Below are 21,324 nucleotides of genomic sequence, written 5' to 3'. Positions count from 1 at the left end.
TTTCTTCCCCTAAACCAAAGAAAGACTGTTCTTTCTTCCTCTAAACCAAAGAAAGACTGTCCCTTCTTCCCCTAAACCAAAGAAAGACTGTTCTTTCTTCCTCTAAACCAAAGAAAGACTGTCCCTTCTTCCCCTAAACCAAAGAAAGACTGTTCTTTCTTCCTCTAAACCAAAGAAAGACTGTCCCTTCTTCCCCTAAACCAAAGAAAGACTGTCCTTTCTTCCCCTAAACCAAAGAAAGACTGTTCTTTCTTCCTCTAAACCAAAGAAAGACTGTCCCTTCTTCCCCTAAACCAAAGAAAGACTGTTCTTTCTTCCTCTAAACCAAAGAAAGACTGTCCCTTCTTCCCCTAAACCAAAGAAAGACTGTCCCTTCTTCCCCTAAACCAAAGAAAGACTGTTCCTTCTTCCCCTAAACCAAAGATAGGCTGTCCCTTCTTCCACTAAACCAAAGAAAGACTGTTCCTTCTTCCTCTAAACCAAAGAGAGACTGTTCCTTCTTCCCCTAAACCAAAGAAAGACTGTTCCTTCTTCCCCTAAACCAAAGAAAGACGGTTCCTTCTTCCTCTAAACCAAAGAAAGACTGTCCCTTCTTCCTCTAAACCAAAGAAAGACTCTTCCTTCTTCCTCTAAACTAAAGAAAGACTGTCCCTTCTTCCCCTAACCAAAGAAAGACTGTTCTTTCTTCCTCTAAACCAAAGAAAGACTGTTCCTTCTTCCTCTAAACCAAAGAAAGACTGTTCCTTCTTCCCCTACACCAAAGAAAGACTGTTCCTTCTTCCCCTAAACCAAAGAAAGACGGTTCCTTCTTCCTCTAAACCAAAGAAAGACTGTCCCTTCTTCCTCTAAACCAAAGAAAGACTCTTCCTTCTTCCTCTAAACTAAAGAAAGACTGTTCCTTCTTCCCCTAAACCAAAGAAAGACTGTTCTTTCTTCCTCTAAACCAAAGAAAGACTGTCCCTTCTTCCTCTAAACCAAAGAAAGACTCTTCCTTCTTCCTCTAAACTAAAGAAAGACTGTCCCTTCTTCCTCTAAACCAAAGAGAGACTGTTCCTTCTTCCTCTAAACCAAAGAAAGACTGTTCCTTCTTCCCCTACACCAAAGAAAGACTGTTCCTTCTTCCCCTAAACCAAAGAAAGACTGTTCCTTCTTCCTCTAAACCAAAGAAAGACTGTTCCTTCTTCCTCCAAACCAAAGAAAGACTGTTCTTTCTTCCTCTAAACCAAAGAAAGACTGTTCCTTCTTCCTCTAAACCAAAGAAAGACTGTCCCTTCTTCCTCTAAACCAAAGAAAAACTATTCCTTCTTCCTCTAAACCAATGAAAGACTGTCTCTTCTTCCTCTAAACCAAAGAAAGACTGTTCCTTCTTCCCCTAAACCAAAGAAGACTGTCCCTTCTTCAAGACTCGACCTTCTCCTTCTAAACTGAAGAAAGACTATCCCTTCTTCCTTTAAACCAAAGAAAGACTGTGTCTTTTTCCTCTAAACCAAAGATAGGCTGTCCCTTCTTCCCCTTAACCAAAGTATGACTGCCCTTCCTCTAAACCAGAAAACGACTGGCCCTTCTGCAACTAAACCTAGGAAAGACTCGTTTCTACCTCTGAACTAAAGAAAGGCTATCCTTTCTTCCTCTAAACCAAAGAAGTCTGTCCCTTCTTTCCTCTTAAACCAAAGAAAGACTGTCCCTTCTTCCTCAATATCACCCAAAGAAAGACTGCCGTTTCTTTCTCTGAACTAAAGAAAGACTGTAATTTCAGCCATCCAAACGAAGAAAGACTGTCCCTTCCTCTAAACCAAAGAAGACTGTCGTGTCTTCCTCTAAATTAAAGAAAGGCAGTCCCTTCTTCCTCCAAACAAAGGAAATGTTGTCGTTTCTTCCTCTAAACCCCTTCTTTTTCTTAAACACTGTCATTTCTTCCTCCAACCAAAGGAAGGCTGTCCTTTCTTCTTCTGGACGAGCAGAACGCTGTCTGTTCTTCCTCTAAAGCAAAGAGAGACGGTCCTTTCTTCAACTATAACAAAGAAAAACTTGTTCCATTTAAGATAATATGACCATTTTGGCAAAGTTCACTAAGACAAAGCTAGATCGGGATACAATCAGCTCATCGAGGGTCCTTCGAACAGAGGGCTGGAAGCCAAATGGAGTTCGGGGTGACGAGAAGTTTACACCAAGGAGGACCTGGGCAGCAGCGAGCTTTTCTTCCTCTGCTGAGATCCTGGGATGGCGAAAGGTGAAATAACTTTATTTGCTCTTTAAATGCATCAGTCGAAATATAAGGAAGGAGACAGTGACAGTTATAGAGAAAAGTGACTGGGGAAATGACCCCAGTCTCTTTCCATTCGAATGGTTCCAACCTGAGAAAATGACCCAAGTCTGTTTCCGTTTGATGGATTCCGAACGAAAGAGATGAATACAATATTACGCGAACCTTTTATTATTCAACACTTAGGCCTACACCACAAAATCTTGGGTGGGACCATCAGTCGATATGGAACGTACTTAGAAAGGTATTGGAGGCCGTGTTTTTGTTGTTTCGGTAGGAGTTGCAGACGACTGCATTTCAAGAAGCAGACGATACTTGTGCAAAATGGTCGAGTCTGTTGAATTCGTTCCCGATCTTCTTGTCAAGGGTCTTGACGGAAAGGTGTCATCTTACAGCACTTTCAGGTAAGATCTTCTCTTTTGAGTGGTTTGTGAATGTGAATTCGGCTTTGCTTGGTATATGGAACTATCCAATATCACCCATTACTGTGCGACAAACATTGGTCCTTTCTAAACAGTCGAACTTTCCTGCAAACCTTACATATACAAAATACTATAAAACGTTTTTTGAACCACCTACATCCCCACATCACTTGAGCCAGTGGATTGTCTGATGATGAAATTACATAAACACCGCATACATCATGTATATCAATACTATGTGAGTCCTTGAGTAAATGAGTATGAGTATCGAGGAAATAAAGGATGCTCTTGTGCTGCTTTCTGATTTTTTGACTGTCATGGTCTCTATAGAATAGCAAACCTTAATCCCTTGCCATACAATAGAAGTGACGGACACTTTTTTCAGAGGGTCATTTTAGACTGCTGCATTAGTACTCATCAATCATCAATAATTTGAAATTTCATGATATTTTTCAGCACTTTGATTGAGAGGGCAAACCATTGGCTTCGCCAGAATACCACCGCCAATGTGATCAACTGCGAGACGTTAGCCCTGAAACCCCGGAACGGCCAGGCGCGTAACGCTCACTTCGACCCTAACTGGACCGGCTCGTCAGAGTACATGGGAGGCACAAATGATGCCATTAGGTCTCCCGAGTTGAAGGCTCTAAGGTGAAGATCCTATTTAGCTAAATATTGGGACTGAATCTCTGATTCGTCGCTTTCACAGCTGCCGTTCGATAGGTCCGAAGGGGATGGTCAGCTCAGAGCTGCTCAGATGTTGTATGTCAAGCATTATGTAACTGCAACAGTTCAAGGGCTTATTTACAAAGCGAGTCATCAACCACTGAAAGAAACCTGTTGAAATTTGATAAGAAAATAGGCAACAGGCGAGTAAGTGTCTCTGCCCAGATGATAGACCGGAGCTGGGGGTTAATGGTAATATACTGGTGACTATAATTATCATGCACAGTGAGTTGAAGAACTTAGTCTGTGGTTGCCAGTGATAATGTTACTTCCTATAGCGTTGATTTCCTTCCTTTTTCAACTAATTAGATGCAATTGTTGTAGGCTATGGTATCGAAACACTAACGCCGGGAACGCTCAGAAGATAGGCGCCACACTGGTTGTGCCGCGGCTGACTGGCGTCGAGGATGGAACCCAGAGACCGGAGTACGAGACACTCCAAGACACGCTCAGCTCCGTCAACAGGTCCCTTGGCCACCATGCTATGCCAGGTAGGTAGGCCGGTGACGGTGACCCGAGACCGGTGAAACAGTTTTAACCCCCCCCCCCCCCCGGAAAGAGTGTCCTACCCTATTGTACAATGTATGACTGATGAAGATATGGTTTCATAGAGACCACAGACTTTCAATCTCAGTGATTAAGAGATTTCCTTTCTGATAATAAGGAAGGTAAGTAACCAGAGAATAGTGCTATACTATACTATGATATAGCAGTGAAACCTATCGACGACTTAGTGTAACGCAATCTGGCCGCCTGGCTTCTACCTATAGTATCCCTTTAACATTTTATTCCAGGTTCGCTGCTGGCGACAGAGACCGTCCGCCTCTTCGTTAACAAGGGGAGCAAGGACATTGATCCTGAGCTCACGTACAAGGTTTTTCCCGGAGATAGAGAAGAGGAGAAGATTTTTGACATAAACTGTCTGCGGCTTTGGTTCAGGGAGGGCGCACCACAGAAGGTCAACATTGGTAAGCTGATTCAACGCGATAAAACTCCGGTCGGCTCGAGCGTGGAAGACCAACTTGTCGGCTGGTAAAATCATTTCATTGGGATGGGCTTTCACACAAGAGATGATAGCTGATTCGGACTCGATTGGTGGAGACTTGTTTAAATAGAAGTGCTTAAAAATCATGTCTATTGTAAAACAAATGTTGGAAAACTCGTGTTACGGATTAACGACTTTCGATAACTGTTTCAGAACAAACAGTTTCTTCACAATTTCATGCAGTGGCGTCCTCAGGTGTACAGAATAAACTAAAGTTGTACACACAAAACAAAACAAAACAAAACATGCTTGATAATATCCTTGTGAGCGTTTGGTGATGTATTTTGCTGCCTTTTTGCAGTTATAAATTATCTACTTCTTCTTAAGGTTACGAAGACTTCGTGCCAGTTCTTAGCGCGAGGCGCACCCCACTCAGTCCCGTCTACGAGGACTACGTAGGCGTCTGGAGCAGAATGGAGAAGTGGGTCTACGAGAAAACCGACATCATGCTCACCAATATTCAGTCCCTTATTGTGGAGGAACTCAACGACGAAGGTAGGTGCCACAACACAGTGCTTTAGACTCCTATGCAGTCCATGTCATCCTAGTCGTCTTTCCTTCCTGTCTACCGAGCGAGGCGACAGGACGAGGCAGGTCCACTACATGCGTCCCGAGCGCAAGTGCACGTCGTCACTGTGTTTGTTTGTCAGTTTCCATACATGATACAGGGTGCCGCTTGGCCTAGGTTTCCTGTGGAGATCCCTACAACCCAGTCCATAAGTTACATTCCATGGCGTTGGCACAATTACCTCTTCAATCGCGTCTGTGTGGCGCTGAAACCCGCTAGAGAGGCAATTGTGCATACTTCTATACATTGTCGCGCCAATCGGCGCTCGAAGCAGTCCAGTCCACGAGCAAGAGACGGCTACGGTCTTTGTGACAACCGTTTCATAACTGGATCAAATCCTTCATTATTACAGGATCCGCGGCAGTAGCGACCTCTCACGTCAGTTTCCAAAAACAGTTCCGAGACCCCCACGTGCGCATCTTCCGTTTATGGTACCTGAACGACACGACCAAGCTGTACCGCCCGCCTATCAGGCTCCACGTCACCACCCTGCAGAGCAAGCTAGTCAACAAGCAGGCCATGTTCGAGATACGCTACGAAAATCATCACGATTTGGTGGACAGGATTGAGGAAACGGCAAACAAGATCTTCAGTTTGGGTAAAGGCCTTTTCCATACACGTTCCCTTCCTATTGTTCTTTCACGTGAGACACAACCTTTCGCGGAACATCAAAGAGGAGATCAATAGGGTAAAACCGGTACTTGCTGTGTTTGATATAAATCGCAGGTAGCAGTGACAACAGATTCATGTCGTAGGTCCTGCGATCGCAAGATATGCAATGAAACCACTTTCCGTCCAATAGTGGATGAATAACTCTGCAAAATACGCTATTCCGCTATCCTCCTTGGTGAAACGGAACATTTTGCAATCGCGTTTAGTGCGTTTAAAGAGTATATTTACCGCGAATTTCCCTTTCAGATCAAAACTGGGCTTTCCTGAACTTGCAGACGAACACAATCGAATGCACCAGTGCCGGCAACACTAATCTTAGGGAAATGAAAAGCCAGCATCTCCCTTTCGGCCGCAAATTCATCAGCGCGTTCTTCGTGATTCAGGAAGATGGAATGGAGTGTGAGGAGGAGTGGACTGCCAGGGTGAGTTGTTGGTTTGCCATATTAAATACAATAAACATAAATGTCTCACACCAATATCAGGAAAACTGACTTTCGTAAAACAGTCAGTCAAATCGCTATTGCTCTTTTTCCGTTTGGATTTGTGCTTCACAGCTTCCAGTAATTTATACGTTTATGGCGCCCTGTAAAGATATTATATTCTCAAAGAACTTTAGTTAACTTCTAAGGCATTCAATATTCTAAATTTTATTCTAGATTTTTCCTTTAAATTTGTCTTTAATCAGCTCTTAATGGATCTCGGCGTGTTTCGGGGCTGTCAATCTTAGGTCGCTTTGCACGCTTGCCGAACAGCATTGAAAATAAAACCCGGTTTGGCAAGCCCCGGCTTCCTTTCCCTTTAATACAGGTCCAAAGCGAAGAGGAAGCGGCCGAGGAAGCTCGAGTCATGGCCTCCATCCCTCCTCCTTCCCAAGAGAACAGCTCTATCTTGCGGACCATCAAGAGGTACGCTACAAACCTCCTGCCCGGGATGAAGAGAGCCCCAGCTTACAGGGATTTCGTTCCGGCGATGAATGATGATGAGGAATTTGAGTCTTTCAGGTAAGTTTGATTGTCTGTTTCTTAACTATATTTGCGTTCAATGAGACCGCAGTATACCCGCCAAGGTTGCAAGATATCCCGCCTCCGTCGATTCCTGTCAAAGATGTTCTTCCAAGCGCGAAGACTGAAAGATATTTCTTCAATGGGTATAAGCTACCATAACCATACATGTAGGTTGAGTCATCCATTTAGTCCAGTCAGTTCATGAAAAACAATATTGACTGCGTGGACTTAGAATGAGCCTGGGCGACAACATCTCGGATCAGAGATTGCGTTGAATCGGTTTTGCAGTTGAAGGTGCTGGTGCTTTACGGCTCACCCTTTTCATACGTCCATTAATTTTGATTGCTTCCCAGGGGCAAGAGCAGACTAATGGTATACGGCTTGCTAATTGTTTCATGTGCTAATGTTTTTACTGGGCATCGCTCTAATATTCCAGTTCCATCGTCGAGGAAGCCAATGTTTGGTTGTCCGCCAACCGCCAGGTCAAGGTCGTTAATGTGGAAACTAGGAATCTCCGGCCCTGGGGAGGCCGCGCGGGCACCAAGCCCACTTTCAATGGAGAGTGGACCATGTCGACAGACTGGGTGACCGTCAAGGCGGGGACCGCCGTCAGGCACAACAGGGCTCCAATCTTGAAAGCAATCAGGTAAGGTATCAGAAGCTAACCAAAACAAAATGATGGCTCCAATAATTTCTTCTTTTTTCCGGCTTTCCCGTTTGATCATTCGACCACACATAATTTAACACCAGTCCTCTATAAATGCAGAGTTTGGTACAGCATGGAAAACGAAGGCCCTCCCTTCCTCCTCAGGCAGACCCTCCTTCAGCCGGTCAAGGAGGGCGAGCACCCGGACCATACGCCAATCTATGAATCATTTGAGGAGACAGTCGATCGCTTCAACGAAAATACTCCAAGCTGGCCCATTGAAGGTACGACTTCTTGAAGAGGTGACGACAGTAAATGAAAATACGGCAAATTATAGTAAAGGAAGGATGTACGCCCTTCCTGGTCAGTCCGTTGTTTAGGAACTAAGCTAAAGTGGTTTCCTCTTTTACAGGTCCGATCCTAAACTGCGAGGTCGATCGCGTCTTCGTTGGACACCACGCGTGGGACCTTGACGCTCAGAAGACGTATGAACCCTTCTCCCACCGGAGGTTGGATGTCTACTGCATCAGGGTCTGGCATCTGGCGGGAGGATATCGTTATGAGACAATCGGTAAGAAGGGGATGGCCGATCGATCCCGGAAATCGACCCAACTCGTGATTCTTCGATTCACTTTAAAAGGAGTCCTTGCTTGTGGCAAAAGGAAGTAAGAACTCTCCCTTTGTGTGAAACGGAAATTTCAAACTTTCACAGTCGCTTCTACACCAACAAAAAATATTTCCTTGCAGGCTACGAAGACTTTCCTCCCATGAAGTGGGAGGATGAAACATTTGAGTCCGTATCAGCCACACTTCGGAGGGCCAGCAGGTGGGCGGCAACGAAAGAGGAGATTATCATCACCAACGCCCAGGTGGTTAGCATCAATGCCGGCAAAGGTAGGCATCCCTTTGAAGCATGCAAGTTGTCGGGTCTGCGCCCCGCGAAGTTGGGCGTCAACCTTTGACCAAAATCCCATGCAGTTACTATTAAAGTAATGCGTCTGAAAAAGGTAGTGAGAAACTGAAACGGGAATCAGACTTCTGAACGGAAAGACGAGCCAAAGGATCTGGGTTAAACATACTTTTATAGATACAAAAATATTTATGCGACACTTTTAGATGAAAGCATCATGACCTGGGATACAGCAAGCCGAGGTCCTGTCTCATCCGTGTCTGGTACAAGCACTCGGGCCCATTGCCAAGGCAGACGGATCAGCCAACATCTCTTCATGAAAAGCACTGTGCTTTAAACATTTTTTGGTTGACAAAATATTATATAGTATTTTAAACTGCAATTTTTTCAGATGAAAAACTCAAACTTGAAGAACCCGTCCTCTCACTCGAACACAACAACCCCTGGTCCCGTATCATTCGTGTCTGGTACAAGCGCCCAATGGCCCTGGCAGATGAGGTCCAAATCAAACCCATGTTCATTAACAGCACCGTGTTCATCCCCAACAAGAAGAAGGAAGATAACGAGATGGCAGAGATCAAGTACGACACTTTCGAGGAAACCATGTGGCGAGTGCACGAGTGGATTCGGGTGCAGAATGGGAAACAGGGTGAGTGAGCTGTGTGTTTTGCCGTAGCGCCCACGTTTGGTCATTCCAAGTATTTCCTTTTTCCGCTTGCTTACGAAACTACACTTGGCTTCATCAGCGCATACGTGTATTTAAGGTGTTGTCAGAATATAGTCCATAAGGACGTTAGTGTCAGATTTCCCTCTTCCCATGCTTACTATAAGGCAGTTTAGCGGGGAAATCTCTATTCCTCCTTACTGTCGTCTTGGAAAAAACACAGTTTCTTACGACTAAGGGCCTCACTAGCCAATACAAATAAGGAAATCAATGCAACTCAATATCTGTCATTCAATATCCCCACATATACTGTATCTGCTTTTTTCGATTTTAAGATCAAAACTTGTCGCTCTCACTCCAAACTGTCATGATACCATCCAACCAAGAAGGCGAGGTCGACCCAGAGGACCCATTTGCAGCATCCCACCACCACGCCCGGGCCTGTGTCACGCTTTTCCACGGATCATTCAAAGAACACACAGACGAAGAGGTCGCCGAAGAGGGTTGTACCATTCTATAACGTTGCTAAAACACTCACGGTCAGTTCTTCGGTGTGGCAAAAGACAACCTGATTACGAACAGTTGCAAGGGACATTTTGGACATTTCAAAGCATGGCATGAGATGCTTGGCCAAAGAATGATTTCCCCCAGTCATCTATTGTAAAAAATGATAGTCTTTTCAATGATGACAAGACTTTTCCGCTCGTTGCCATTTTCATGTCTTTTGTCGCGAACTGAAGCAGGTACATACCCGTTGTTTGCATCGGCGACACGTAAATTTGATAATTTTTTCTTCCAAAATCATAGTCAAAAACACAGTTTTTTATGCTTTCACAGGGCATTTGCCCCCTGCTCTCCCCTTCTAGCTGTATATGCGCCTGAATGTCAAAACATTAAGGGTCAAGTGGCAGTACCGAGTGAATGGTCTTCATACTAAGAAAAGTCCAGGACAACTCAAATGAAGGAACCAAGAATTCCAATCTCCTTTTTCTTTCCTCATTTGTATCAACCCTGATAAAAACAACGGGAAAAATTGTGCCCATAATTAAACTGTGTAAGACATTCACGAACTGGTAAAACTGTAGCAACAGAGACCAATAAAAACGAATGAAAAAGTCAATTATCAATCTCTGTCTGACAATCGATTTATCGTCAAAAGTGACAATTTTCTTTCAATGTACTTTTGTAGGAGTGAGATCAATACTCAGGGGTAAAGTTGGATTGCGGCGGAATTGCGGTATTAAAGTTTGCCGACTGGTCTACTGAAGCCATGAGACAGCTAAATGTACAACCAGACCGAATTTGGCCTGGTTGCTAAGCCGTGTCACCGTGGAGGTGAGAGGGATGAGACAGCCACAAAAAGCCAGACCTAATCAGACCTGGCATCTTGACCGTCTTTCCGCCACGCAGAGAATAAACATATTGAGCTGAGCATGATAGCTCTACCGTATTGTCGACTTGGAGAAAAACATGCGACTGTCACACCCAGACGAAAGTGAGCCTGGCACATCCTCCATCTTTCCAGATGGGCCATAGACGGTAATCCATCAGAATTAAAAATTGCTGGAGAATTTCCCAGGGAGACATTTTCTACTTCTACACCGTGAGGCTAGGTGACTTGTTTACAACCATACCAAATTGAACCAAATTGGAAAAGATGAGACATTCAAAACCATACCATATTGGGCTTATAGCAACAAAGTCGTGTCACCAACCCTGTGAGAAACCTTCGACAGACGAGACCGAATCTGATTTGTTGGCTCCACCGTGTTGCTGGACGATGAGGAAGATAAGACTGCCACAACCTGGGCCGAATCAGAACTGGTAATCTACCCTGTCGCCGACAAAAGGAGAGAGATGAGAGCGCAACAACCGGGCTGAATCGGTCCTGGCATCTCAACCTTGTTGCCAGCCTTCAAAAATTGACATGTGGAAGTAAATTTAGCCCCAAACCTCCTGAGCCAGGCCCTCCTACCACGGCCACTTGTCCCCAGGTTGTGACAATGTTTGTGATTGTGACTTTGTGTTGCTCGGATGTCAGTTGGCAAGTTATGAACGTACTGGTGTGACACTTAATACAGTCCCTAGTCTTGTGTCCCTGTTGCACCCATGTGGAAGGATTTTGGATTAAGGTAACAAATCATCTTGTAAGATAGCAAAGTATTCGACCTCTCGAGCCTTGAATATCCAGGTAATTTAACAACTGCGTACTGCCAACGGCCTGAGTGAGAAAGAGAATGATGTCCCAATGTTCATTCCAAAGCTGTGTCTTAAAGACAAGTCACCACCATGTCGGGACAGTTGCTGATGTTTCGCCGGACAAATTATGCAACTACATGTATTATATTGGCAAGTTTTGGGGGCCAAGATCTTGAGTTGATGGGGTGGGGCCGATAGCACAGTATGGCCAAGGAAATAAAGCTAAGTCGCGCGACGATTATGCATACTTTGGTCAAATTAGGGAGTGGACGTATTTCATTGCTTCAATAGACTTTTTGATAGGCCTATTATTTCTTTCAACTGATATTTGGATGGATGCGATACCCGCATGGCTTAGCCAACCCGCATGGGTTTCATTGCGGTCTCAGATGGGAGTCACATGGCTGAAAGTGATTCGGGTGTGTATGTCTATCGAGTTACCTCATGATGTTCGTTACAAAATAACTACCCCTGATTGGTCAATGATATGGCGCAGTGTCACATGATATGATTCGAGTGTGTCTATCGAGTTACCTCATGATGTTCGTTACAAAATAACTACCTCTGATTGGTCAATGATATGGTGCAGGGTCGCATGATATGACGTCAGAAGACATAGGCCAACGTGGCAAACAACGAACCCTGGACTTTGGCGGCGGCCATCAACTTCTTGAACACAAAATGCCGATTTCTCACAAATTTTGCGAAGAATATCAATAAATTCTGGTAAGTGTTTATAATTCTTTTATTTATTTACGACTTGACGCGAAGTACATCCCTGTCTTCACCTTTATCAAGGTGAAAGTTGATATCTTTCCAACATAACCCTTCTCAAAAATGCTTCACGAGGGTGTCTCTGTAAGACGAAGAATCCCGACGCTCTCCAAACTTCGATAGAGAAGCCTTGTCACAACTTTTACTATGAAGGACGTACGCCTGCAGACGTTGAAATGATTTAAATGTATTTTCGACAAATCGCAATGTCGGCATTTCCCGGTTTATTTTGAGACCACGTAAAATTTTCAGCTTTGGACAAGAAGGTTGACCGCCATTTTGTTGTCCGTGATATATAGCTTTGTACGCTAATCCGCGTAAAAGACGCCATACAATGGCGAGAGGCACAGTTTTCTAATGGCTTTTTTCTCTCCATATTTCGAAACAGAGATGGTTTGTATAGTCTGGATGCTGTAAACGAGATGCAGTCAGACCATCATAGGAAATGCTGAAACGAAAGGACGATGGGCGGTTCATTCAACATCAGACTCGAGGCGTTCAATAGGACCATATGAAAAGGACTGACAGAGCACCATTTGCATGGTAAGTGGTTCATTTCGGACAAACTCCAGCTTTGCTTCCCTCATCGAATTGACGGAATAAACTGAACGGAATGCCGCGGATCGACATAGTTACTGTTCAGATGACACCACTTTCGCGGACATATACGCCCCGCAATGAAAGAATGTATCGTAGAATGGTCCCGTTCTGCAAATATAGCTTTGCACGCTTGTTGTTCCTGACCGAGTTTACAGTAACTCTGATCCAAAATAATCTGTCGTTGATCTCGAAACTTCTTGGAACAAATATAGCTTTGTATGCATATCGCTAAAACTGTTGCATGTAGCTATCGTAGGTATCGCAGCCATTCAAATAGAAAACAAAGCTCTTGATGGATGTTTCAAATGTCTGTGGTCGTCAAGTCGATCATTTTCACCACGATTTCTAATGGGTATTCGATTTCTTTTTTCCATATTTTGCAACTGAGATGGGCTTTGCTGTAAGGCGTTCAATAGGGCCATATGTATAGGACGGGCCCGGCAGAGCACCATTTGCGTGGTAAGTAGTTCATTTCGGACAAACTCCAAGTTTTTTGGCCTCCTAGAATTGTTCAGATAACAGCACTTTCTCGGACGTCCTGCGATGAACAAATGTGTAGAATGGTCCCGTTCTGCAAATATAGCTTTGTACGCTTGTTGTTCCTGACCGATTTTACAGTAAAGCTCATCCAAAGTAATATGTCGTTGATCTCGAAACTTCTTGAAAGAAAATTCAGCTTTGTACGCATATCGCTCGTTGGATGCTGCCGTCGCAGCCGTGTTAAAATTCTGATAGATGTTTCTGACTGTTAAGTCGATCCTTTTCACCACAGATTTCTAATGGCTATTTGATTTCTTTTTTCCATATTACGCAACTGAGATGGGCTGTATAGTGAGAATGCTGTAAAAGCGCTGCGGAAAAGGAAACGCTCGAACGAAACGACGATGGTCTTTGATGACGGTTAACATCAGACTCAATACGTGCAATAGGACCATATGAATAGGACGGGCACAGCACCATTTACGTGTGGTAAGTAAATCATTCCATTTCGGACCAACTCCTATTTGCTGCTGGCCTCGTTGAATTAACGGAACTGATTGCCTGACTGACACTATTAATGATAGTATAGAGTTACTGTTCAAGTGGCAGCACTTATAGTATCCATTTATCTTGTGAACAATAATTGTATTCCTGCACTTCTATGGGCGGTTATTACCGCAAATAAAGACAAACCAAAACAAAGACACCTGTGTAGCATATCAAGGACACGTAGATTGATACTCCTGGGCGGTTATTACCGCAAATAAAGACAAACCAAAGCAAAGACACTTGTGTAGCATATCAAGGACACGTAGATTGATACTCCTGGGCGGTTATTACCGCAAATAAAGACAAACCAAAGCAAAGACACTTGTGTAGCATATCAAGGACACGTAGATTGATACTCCTGGGCGGTCATTACCGCAAATAAAGACAAACCAAAGCAAAGACACCTGTGTAGCATATCAAGGACACGTAGATTGATACTCCTATGTGTGCCACATCAAAGACATCTGGACCATACACCACATCAAAGATAACGATGCGAAGTCAACAGGCGGCGCCACCGTCTTGGGACAAGTAAAAACGATTTCGACAACTATAGGTTTTTGTTGATATAAGCGACTATTTTTATTTTTATAATCATTTTTTTCTCGCAGTGAAATTTTTATTAATTGATTCAACTTCAATAAGTTAAATGAGAAGAAAAATAAATATCTCGACTTGAAAAAAAAAATTTAATTTCAAATTTTTTTTCTTGACATGAAAAAAAATATCTTGACTAGAAAAAAATCATTTCGACTAGAAAAAAAATCATTTCGACTTTTTGAAGCAAACGGCTTGCCATAGGAGAGAGGTGGCAAATAACAACAACGTCAACAGGCAGCGTACGGCCGCCAGCAATCTACAGTGGCGCCGCCTGTTGACTTCGCATCGTTATCTTTGACGTGGTGTATGGTCCAGATGTCTTTGATGTGGCACACACAGGAGTATCAATCTACATGTCCTTGATATGCTACACAAGTGTCTTTGCTTTGGTTTGTCTTTATTTGCGGTAATAACCGCCCAGGAGTATCAATCTACGTGTCCTTGATATGCTACACAAGTGTCTTTGCTTTGGTTTGTCTTTATTTGCGGTAATAACCGCCCATACACTTCGTGCCAACCTACGGATGTATGTCTGGCGCCCTCTCCACAGAAGCCACGTCATCATCTCCCGCTGGTCCTCCCTTTGGAAAACATCTTCACAACTGTTTTAAATTTTATCATGTTCCATCATATTCCGTTCATTCCGTTCTGTTTCGTCAATTCAATGAGGCAGTATTCTTTCAGTCAATGCTTTAAGGCACGAAAGTAACACCTTTCAAAAAGCAAATGTGTTGTCTCAACAAAGCGTAGCCCCTCACAAGCGTCTATGCCCCCCCCCCCCCATCCTCTTTGGATCCCGAGGGAAAGAATCCATCGGAGATAGCTCAATAAGGTTTTGCTATCGCTTCCCAATGCAAGACCAGAGCTTAATGAATCAACAGAGGCAGATAAATATGCTCCCTAGGTGTATTTTATTTTTTAACGACCTCCTTTTCAGCACTCCCCCACTACCCACTCTCCAAAAACCTCACGAAGTCATCTGAGTGAACGCATTGAAGGAATCAGTTCTTTCATTACCCTGAAGATGGCGTTTAAAGCCTTCAGAAGAGACAATTTCTGCTGTTGTGATATTACAGTATATACTCTAAAACCTCGAATACAAGGTCTGAGGCTCCGCCTCCATTCATTACAATGGAGGAGGATGTTGTTCAAGGTGCAAGTCATGATGAAATTAATTTTCCCCAATATCAATTATAAAGAAACGACACAATGGGTCTCTTTTATTAGAAGAAATGGTCCTACTATAACAAGTTATGTTGATTTCGTTTCACTGTCCATGTCAGCCAAGGTCAGCGCGTGATTATAATACATGCGACTCCATTGGCATTGATAAAAGAATAATACCTGACTATTGGCCCATCTCCATTCAAAACCATTGTAATGAATGGGACCTCATACCTTGTATTCGAGGTTTTAGAGTACATCTTCATGTCCATTATGTACAATGTATCAAAATTTTGTGTACATGTATCGTTTGAGTTTGAATCGAACTGGCTGAAAATGCTTTGTAAAAAGTCCTTATAATTAACTTATAAGAAGTACTTCTCCATACATGTTCCCTTCTGCTTACTTAATTGACGTCCTATATAATGAATAACCTCCTTCGCGATAGGAGTGACCTTCTATCGTTACCAGTCGGGCAATGATTAACTTGGAGAAAAAAATGATTGACTGACCATGTGACCAAGATGTGGTACAGCAGTGGTACAGCTATTTTAATTGAGTTACTTATTAACAAAGACAAAACAATGATTGGTTGATCCTGCTGGCTAGACGTCAGATAGCTCTGATAATTAAGATACAAATTAACAAGCGCAAGGAAATCATTTGCACACCCTATTGCTCAGATGTCGTATGATTGGCTGATCCTGTTACCCAGGTCTGGTACAGCAGTGGTACAGACATTTTAATTGAGTTATTAATTAACTAGAAGAAATAATGATTTGCACACCCTATTGCTCAGATGTCGTATGATTGGCTGATCCTGTGACCCAGATCTGGTACAGCAGTGGTACAGAGATTTTAATAGAGTTACTAATTAACTGGAAGAAATAATGATTGGTTGTCCCTGTTACCCATCAGATGTGGTACACAAAGACAAGATACACATTTACAAGGGCCAAGAAATGATTTGCACACCCTATTGCTCCGATGTCGTATGATTGGCTGATCCTGTTACCCAGATCTGGTACAGCAGTGGTAAAGAGATTTTAATAGAGTTACTAATTAACTGGAAGAAATAATGATTGGTTGTCCCTGTTACCCATCAGATGTGGTACACAAAGACAAGATACACATTTACAAGGGCCAAGAAATGATTTGCACACCCTATTGCTCAGATGTCGTATGATTGGCTGATCCTGTTGCCCAGATCTGCTACAGCAGTGGTACAGAGATTTTAATAGAGTTATTAATTAACTAGAAGAAATATTGATTGACACATTAACAAGGGCCAAGAAATGATTTGCACACCCTATTGCTCAGATGTCGTATGATTGGCCGATCCTGTTACCCAGATCTGGTACAGCAGTGGTAAAGAGATTTTAATAGAGTTACTAGTTAACTAGAAGAAGTAATGATTGGTTGTCCCTGTTACCCATCAGATGTGGTACAGCAGTGGTACACAAAGACAAGATACACATTTACAAGGGCCAAGAAATGATTTGCACACCCTATTGCTCAGATGTCGTATGATTGGCTGATCCTGTTACCCAGATCTGCTACAGCAATGGTACAGAGATTTTGATTTTTAATTTTTTGATTAACTGGAAGAAGTAATGATTGGTTGTCCCTGTTACCCATCAGATGTGGTACAGCAGTGGTACACAAAGACAAGATGCACATTAACAATGGCCAAGAAATGATTTGCACACCCTATTGCTCAGATGTCGTATGATTGGCTGAAACTGTTACCAGTGGTACAGACATTTTAATTGAGTTATTAATTAACTAGAAGAAATAATGATTTGCACACCCTATTGCTCAGATGTCGTATGATTGGCTGATCCTGTTACCCAGATCTGGTACAGCAGTGGTAAAGAGAGTTTAATAGAGTTACTAATTAACTGGAAGAAATAATGATTGGTTGTCCCTGTTACACAAAGACAAGATACACATTTACAAGGGCCAAGAAATGATTTGCACACCCTTTTGCTCAGATGTCGTATGATTGGCTGATCCTGTTACCCAGATCTGCTACAGCAGTGGTACAGAGATTTTAATAGAGTTACTAGTTAACTAGAAGAAGTAATGATTGGCTGTCCCTGTTAGCCATCAGCTGTGGTACACATTTAGAAGGGCCAAGAAATAATTTGCTCAGATGTCGTATGATTGGCTGATCCTGTTACCCAGGTCTGGTACAGCGATTTTAATAGAGTTATTAATTAACTAGAAGAAATAATGATTGGCTGTCCTCGTTACCCAGCAGATGTGGTACACAAAGACAAGATACACATTAACAAGGGGCAAGAAATGATTTGCATGCCCTTTTGCTCAGATGTCGTATGATTGGCTAATCCTGTTACCCAGATCTGGTACAGCAGTGGTACAGAGATTTTGACAGAGTTATTAATTAACTAGAAGAAAGAAATTATTGGCTGTTCTTGTTGCCCATGAGATATGGTACACAAAGACAAGATACACATTTACAAGGGCCAAGAAATGATTTGCACACCCTTTTGCTCAGATGTCGTATGATTGGCTGAGACTGTTACCAGATCTGGTACAGCAGTGGTACAGACATTTTAATTGAGTTATTAATTAACTGGAAGAAATAATGATTGGTTGTCCCTGTTACCCATTAGATCTGGTACAGCAGTGGTACATAAAGACAAGATACACATCAACAAGGGGCAAGAAATGATTTGCTTATCCTATTGCCCAGATGTCGTAGAGCAGTGGTATACATAGATTTTAATCGAGATGCTAAAGAAGTGGGACAAAGAAGTTATTGTCTCATCCTGCTGTCAGACAGCAGCAGTATGGTGATTTGTATTCGAGTCAATCAACTAACAACAAATAAATAATTGGCTGATCCAGCTGGCTAGAGGGTAGCGACCTTATTGGCTCACCCCCATGCTGCGCCGATAAAAGACAGCAGTGGTACAGAGATTTTAATCAAGTTACTAATTAACTAGAAGAAAGAAATGATTGGCTGTCCCTGTTACCCAGATGTGGTACAGCAGTGGTACACAAAGACAAAACAATCATTAGCTGATCCTGCTGGCTATAGACGTCAGATAGCTGTGATTTAGGTATGGTAATTAAGATACAAATTAATGATATGTTCACCCTATTGCCCAGATGTCGTACAGCAATAGAGTTGATAATGAAGTGGGACAAAGAAGTTATTGTCTCATCCTGCTGTCCAGATGTCAGACAGCAGAATGGTGATATAAATCGAGTTAATCAACAAAGGACAAAGAAATGATTGGCTGGTCAAGCTGGTGAGAGCACTGGTTTCAGGATGTACTATTTAACGAGGCCTTATTGGCTCACCCCCATGCTGCCCCGATAAAGGACAGCAGTGGTACAGAGATTTTATTCAAGTCATTAATTAACTAGAAGAAATGATTGGCTGTCCCTGTTACAGCAGTGGTGCACAAAGACAAAACAATCATTAGCTGATCCTGCTGACCATAGAGGTCAGATAGCTGTGATTTAGGCATGGTAATTAAGATACAAATTAATGATTTGCTCAGATGTCGTAGAGCAGTGGTATACATAGATTTTAATCGAGTTGCTAATGAAGTGGGACAAAGAAGGTATTGTCTCATCCTGCTGCCAGTATGGTGATTTTATTGCTAATGAAGTTATTGTCCTATCCTGCTGTCAGACAGCAGTATGGTGATTGTGTTCGAGTTAATCAACTAACAACAAATAAATGATTGCCTGATCCAGCTGGCTCGAGGGTAGCGACCTTGATGGTTCACCACATGCTGCGCCAATAAAGGACAGCAGTGGTACAGAGATTTTAATCGAGTTACTAATTAACTAGAAGAAAGAACTGATTGGCTGTCCCTGTTATAGCAGTGGTACAGAGATTTTAATTGAGTTACTTATTAAGTAGAGGAGAAAGAAATGATTGTCACCCAAATGTGGTACAGCAGTTCCTCCCTTGACCCCCATAGATTTGTCTCCATTGATGCACCGTATGGCCATGTGTCCCTCAGTGGGAAGTTGCGGAGCACATGCTCTGGTGTCTGAGTTGCTGTGGCACCTTCCATCCATGTAGATCCTCTTTAAGTCTGCAGTGGCCTGACGGAAGACGAAAGATGGTAGTCGCCTTTTTTCTGTCTACATCTAGGAGAAGTTGCATTTTTGGTCCCCTCTTCTCTCTTGTCAGGTGTTTTTGTCAGTGACTTGTGGCATTATCTGTTGGCCTTGAGGGTTGACCATAGGCACCACCATTTCGGCTAGAACTTGAAGCAATCAGAACTTCTTCAAAATGGTGTGAATGGCGATTTCAAGGGTATGAGTCTGTTTTCTGTTAAACAAAGAACTGACTTTCATCCTTGATTTTGGCATTCACTTCGAAAGAGTAACTTAATTGCTTTTATCGAATTTCAAGTTCTAGCCAAAATCGTGGATCCTATGTTCAACCCTTATTTTGAAACAAAAAAACAAAAATGATCACCGGAAAAATTTAAAAAAAGATCTCAGTTTATTTTGACCTTCATTGATTGCAAACCGCGTACGGGGTTCGAACTCACGACTTCGAGCAATAAAAGGCTCGCATTCGTCCGCTCTAACCACTAGGCCACGAAGCCCTCCGTTAGGTAGGGCCATGTCTTTCAGACTGATTCTTGGACAATAACCATAGACGTACGTCATCAACACTTGCACGGGCCTAGTGAAAGAAATGATTACGTGTGCCATTCATGTCTGCATGCTTGGGTTGAGCGATGGTTAAATCTCATGTCCAGGTTGCCCCTTAAAGTTAATATCAGTTAACCATTATACAGAAGACTGACTGGAATGGTCAAGATTGACTCCACTAGTCTGAAAGTCCATACTTAACAGTGAGGTGTTAAAATATGACTTGTCTCATATGGTCCATCTTCAACAGTGATGACTCAGTGGGGCTTAGGGATCACCATTTCGGCTAGAATTTGAAGCAATCAGAACTTCTTCAAAATGATGTGAATGGCGGTTTTTGGTCAAGATTGACTCCACTAGTCTGAAAGTCCATACTTAACAGTGAGGTGTTAAAATAGGACTTGTCTCATATGGTCCATCTTCAACAGTGATGACTCAGTGGGGCTTAGGGATCGCCATTTTGGCTAGAATTTGAAGTCCTGCGAAATGATGTGAATGGTGGTTTTTACTCAAATCAAGTAAAGATAAACTGACATTATCTTTTTTTAATATTTTTTTCGCCGATCAACATATTGTGTCAAAATAAGGGTTGACCATAGGTATCACCATTTCGGCTGGAATTTGAAGTTCTGAAGCAATGTGAACTTCTTCAAAATAATGTGAATGGCAGTTTCATCCACTTCGTTTTGAAGGAGTTTTACTAATTGCTTTAGAATTTCAAGTTTCAGTCAAAATAGTGGAGCCTATGTTCAAGTTTTATTTTGAAACAATATGTTGATTGGAGAAAAAAATATTAAAAGAAGATAATGTCAGTTTATCTTTACTTGATTTGAGTAAAAACCGCCTGTCTTGATTGGAAACCGCGTATGGTGTTCGAACTCGCGACATTGAGCTAAAAAACGCTCGCAATCGTCCGCCCTAACCACCAGGCCACTACGCGCTACGAAAAATAGGGGCATTTCTTTCTGACCAATTCTTGGACAATTACCATAGACGTACGTCATCAAGTCTTGTGAAAGAAGTGATTACGTGCGCCATTCATGTCGGCCAAGTGACACAATAGTTCTCATTATATATCAAAAGCCTTTGAACTGTATGCTTGGGTTGAGCTTGGAGTAATTATCTTGACTCCAAGGGTTGAGCGATGGTTATATTACTCGCACAAACATTATAATAGTTTCGATATACTGTGAGATAGGAGCGACCCGCTATCGACGACTTCATTTAAATGGCCATATGATGATAACGACCAAGCTTGCCACAGTAATTGCTGAAATCTGATAACAATATTTGGTTTCAGGGAGGACTATTGTTACACCCCGTTCTAGAACAATATTTTATAGTTGCAGTTGAAGGTGTTTTCCATTATCCTTTTTTAAAGGAAG

General features: G+C 42.6%; 1 protein-coding gene across 1 annotated transcript; it reads left to right on the top strand.

The window, feature by feature from the left end:
• Window positions 1-2,536: 2,536 nt before the first annotated feature.
• On the top strand, window positions 2,537-9,954 carry LOC135492701 (uncharacterized). The gene is made up of 14 exons (XM_064779293.1): window positions 2,537-2,667; window positions 3,142-3,336; window positions 3,736-3,902; window positions 4,206-4,379; window positions 4,784-4,951; window positions 5,377-5,622; window positions 5,943-6,118; window positions 6,504-6,697; window positions 7,137-7,346; window positions 7,467-7,630; window positions 7,759-7,917; window positions 8,094-8,240; window positions 8,648-8,905; window positions 9,256-9,954. Exons 1-14 carry the CDS (start codon window positions 2,588-2,590, stop codon window positions 9,438-9,440), a joined length of 2,523 nt encoding a protein of 840 aa, XP_064635363.1. The 5' UTR covers window positions 2,537-2,587; the 3' UTR covers window positions 9,441-9,954.
• The last annotated feature ends 11,370 nt before the right edge of the window (window positions 9,955-21,324 follow it).

This window comes from Lineus longissimus, chromosome 8 (assembly GCF_910592395.1).
Source record: "Lineus longissimus chromosome 8, tnLinLong1.2, whole genome shotgun sequence".
In the NCBI taxonomy this organism is placed as follows: domain Eukaryota; kingdom Metazoa; phylum Nemertea; class Pilidiophora; order Heteronemertea; family Lineidae; genus Lineus; species Lineus longissimus.
This window is presented reverse-complemented; position numbering and strand designations above follow the sequence as displayed.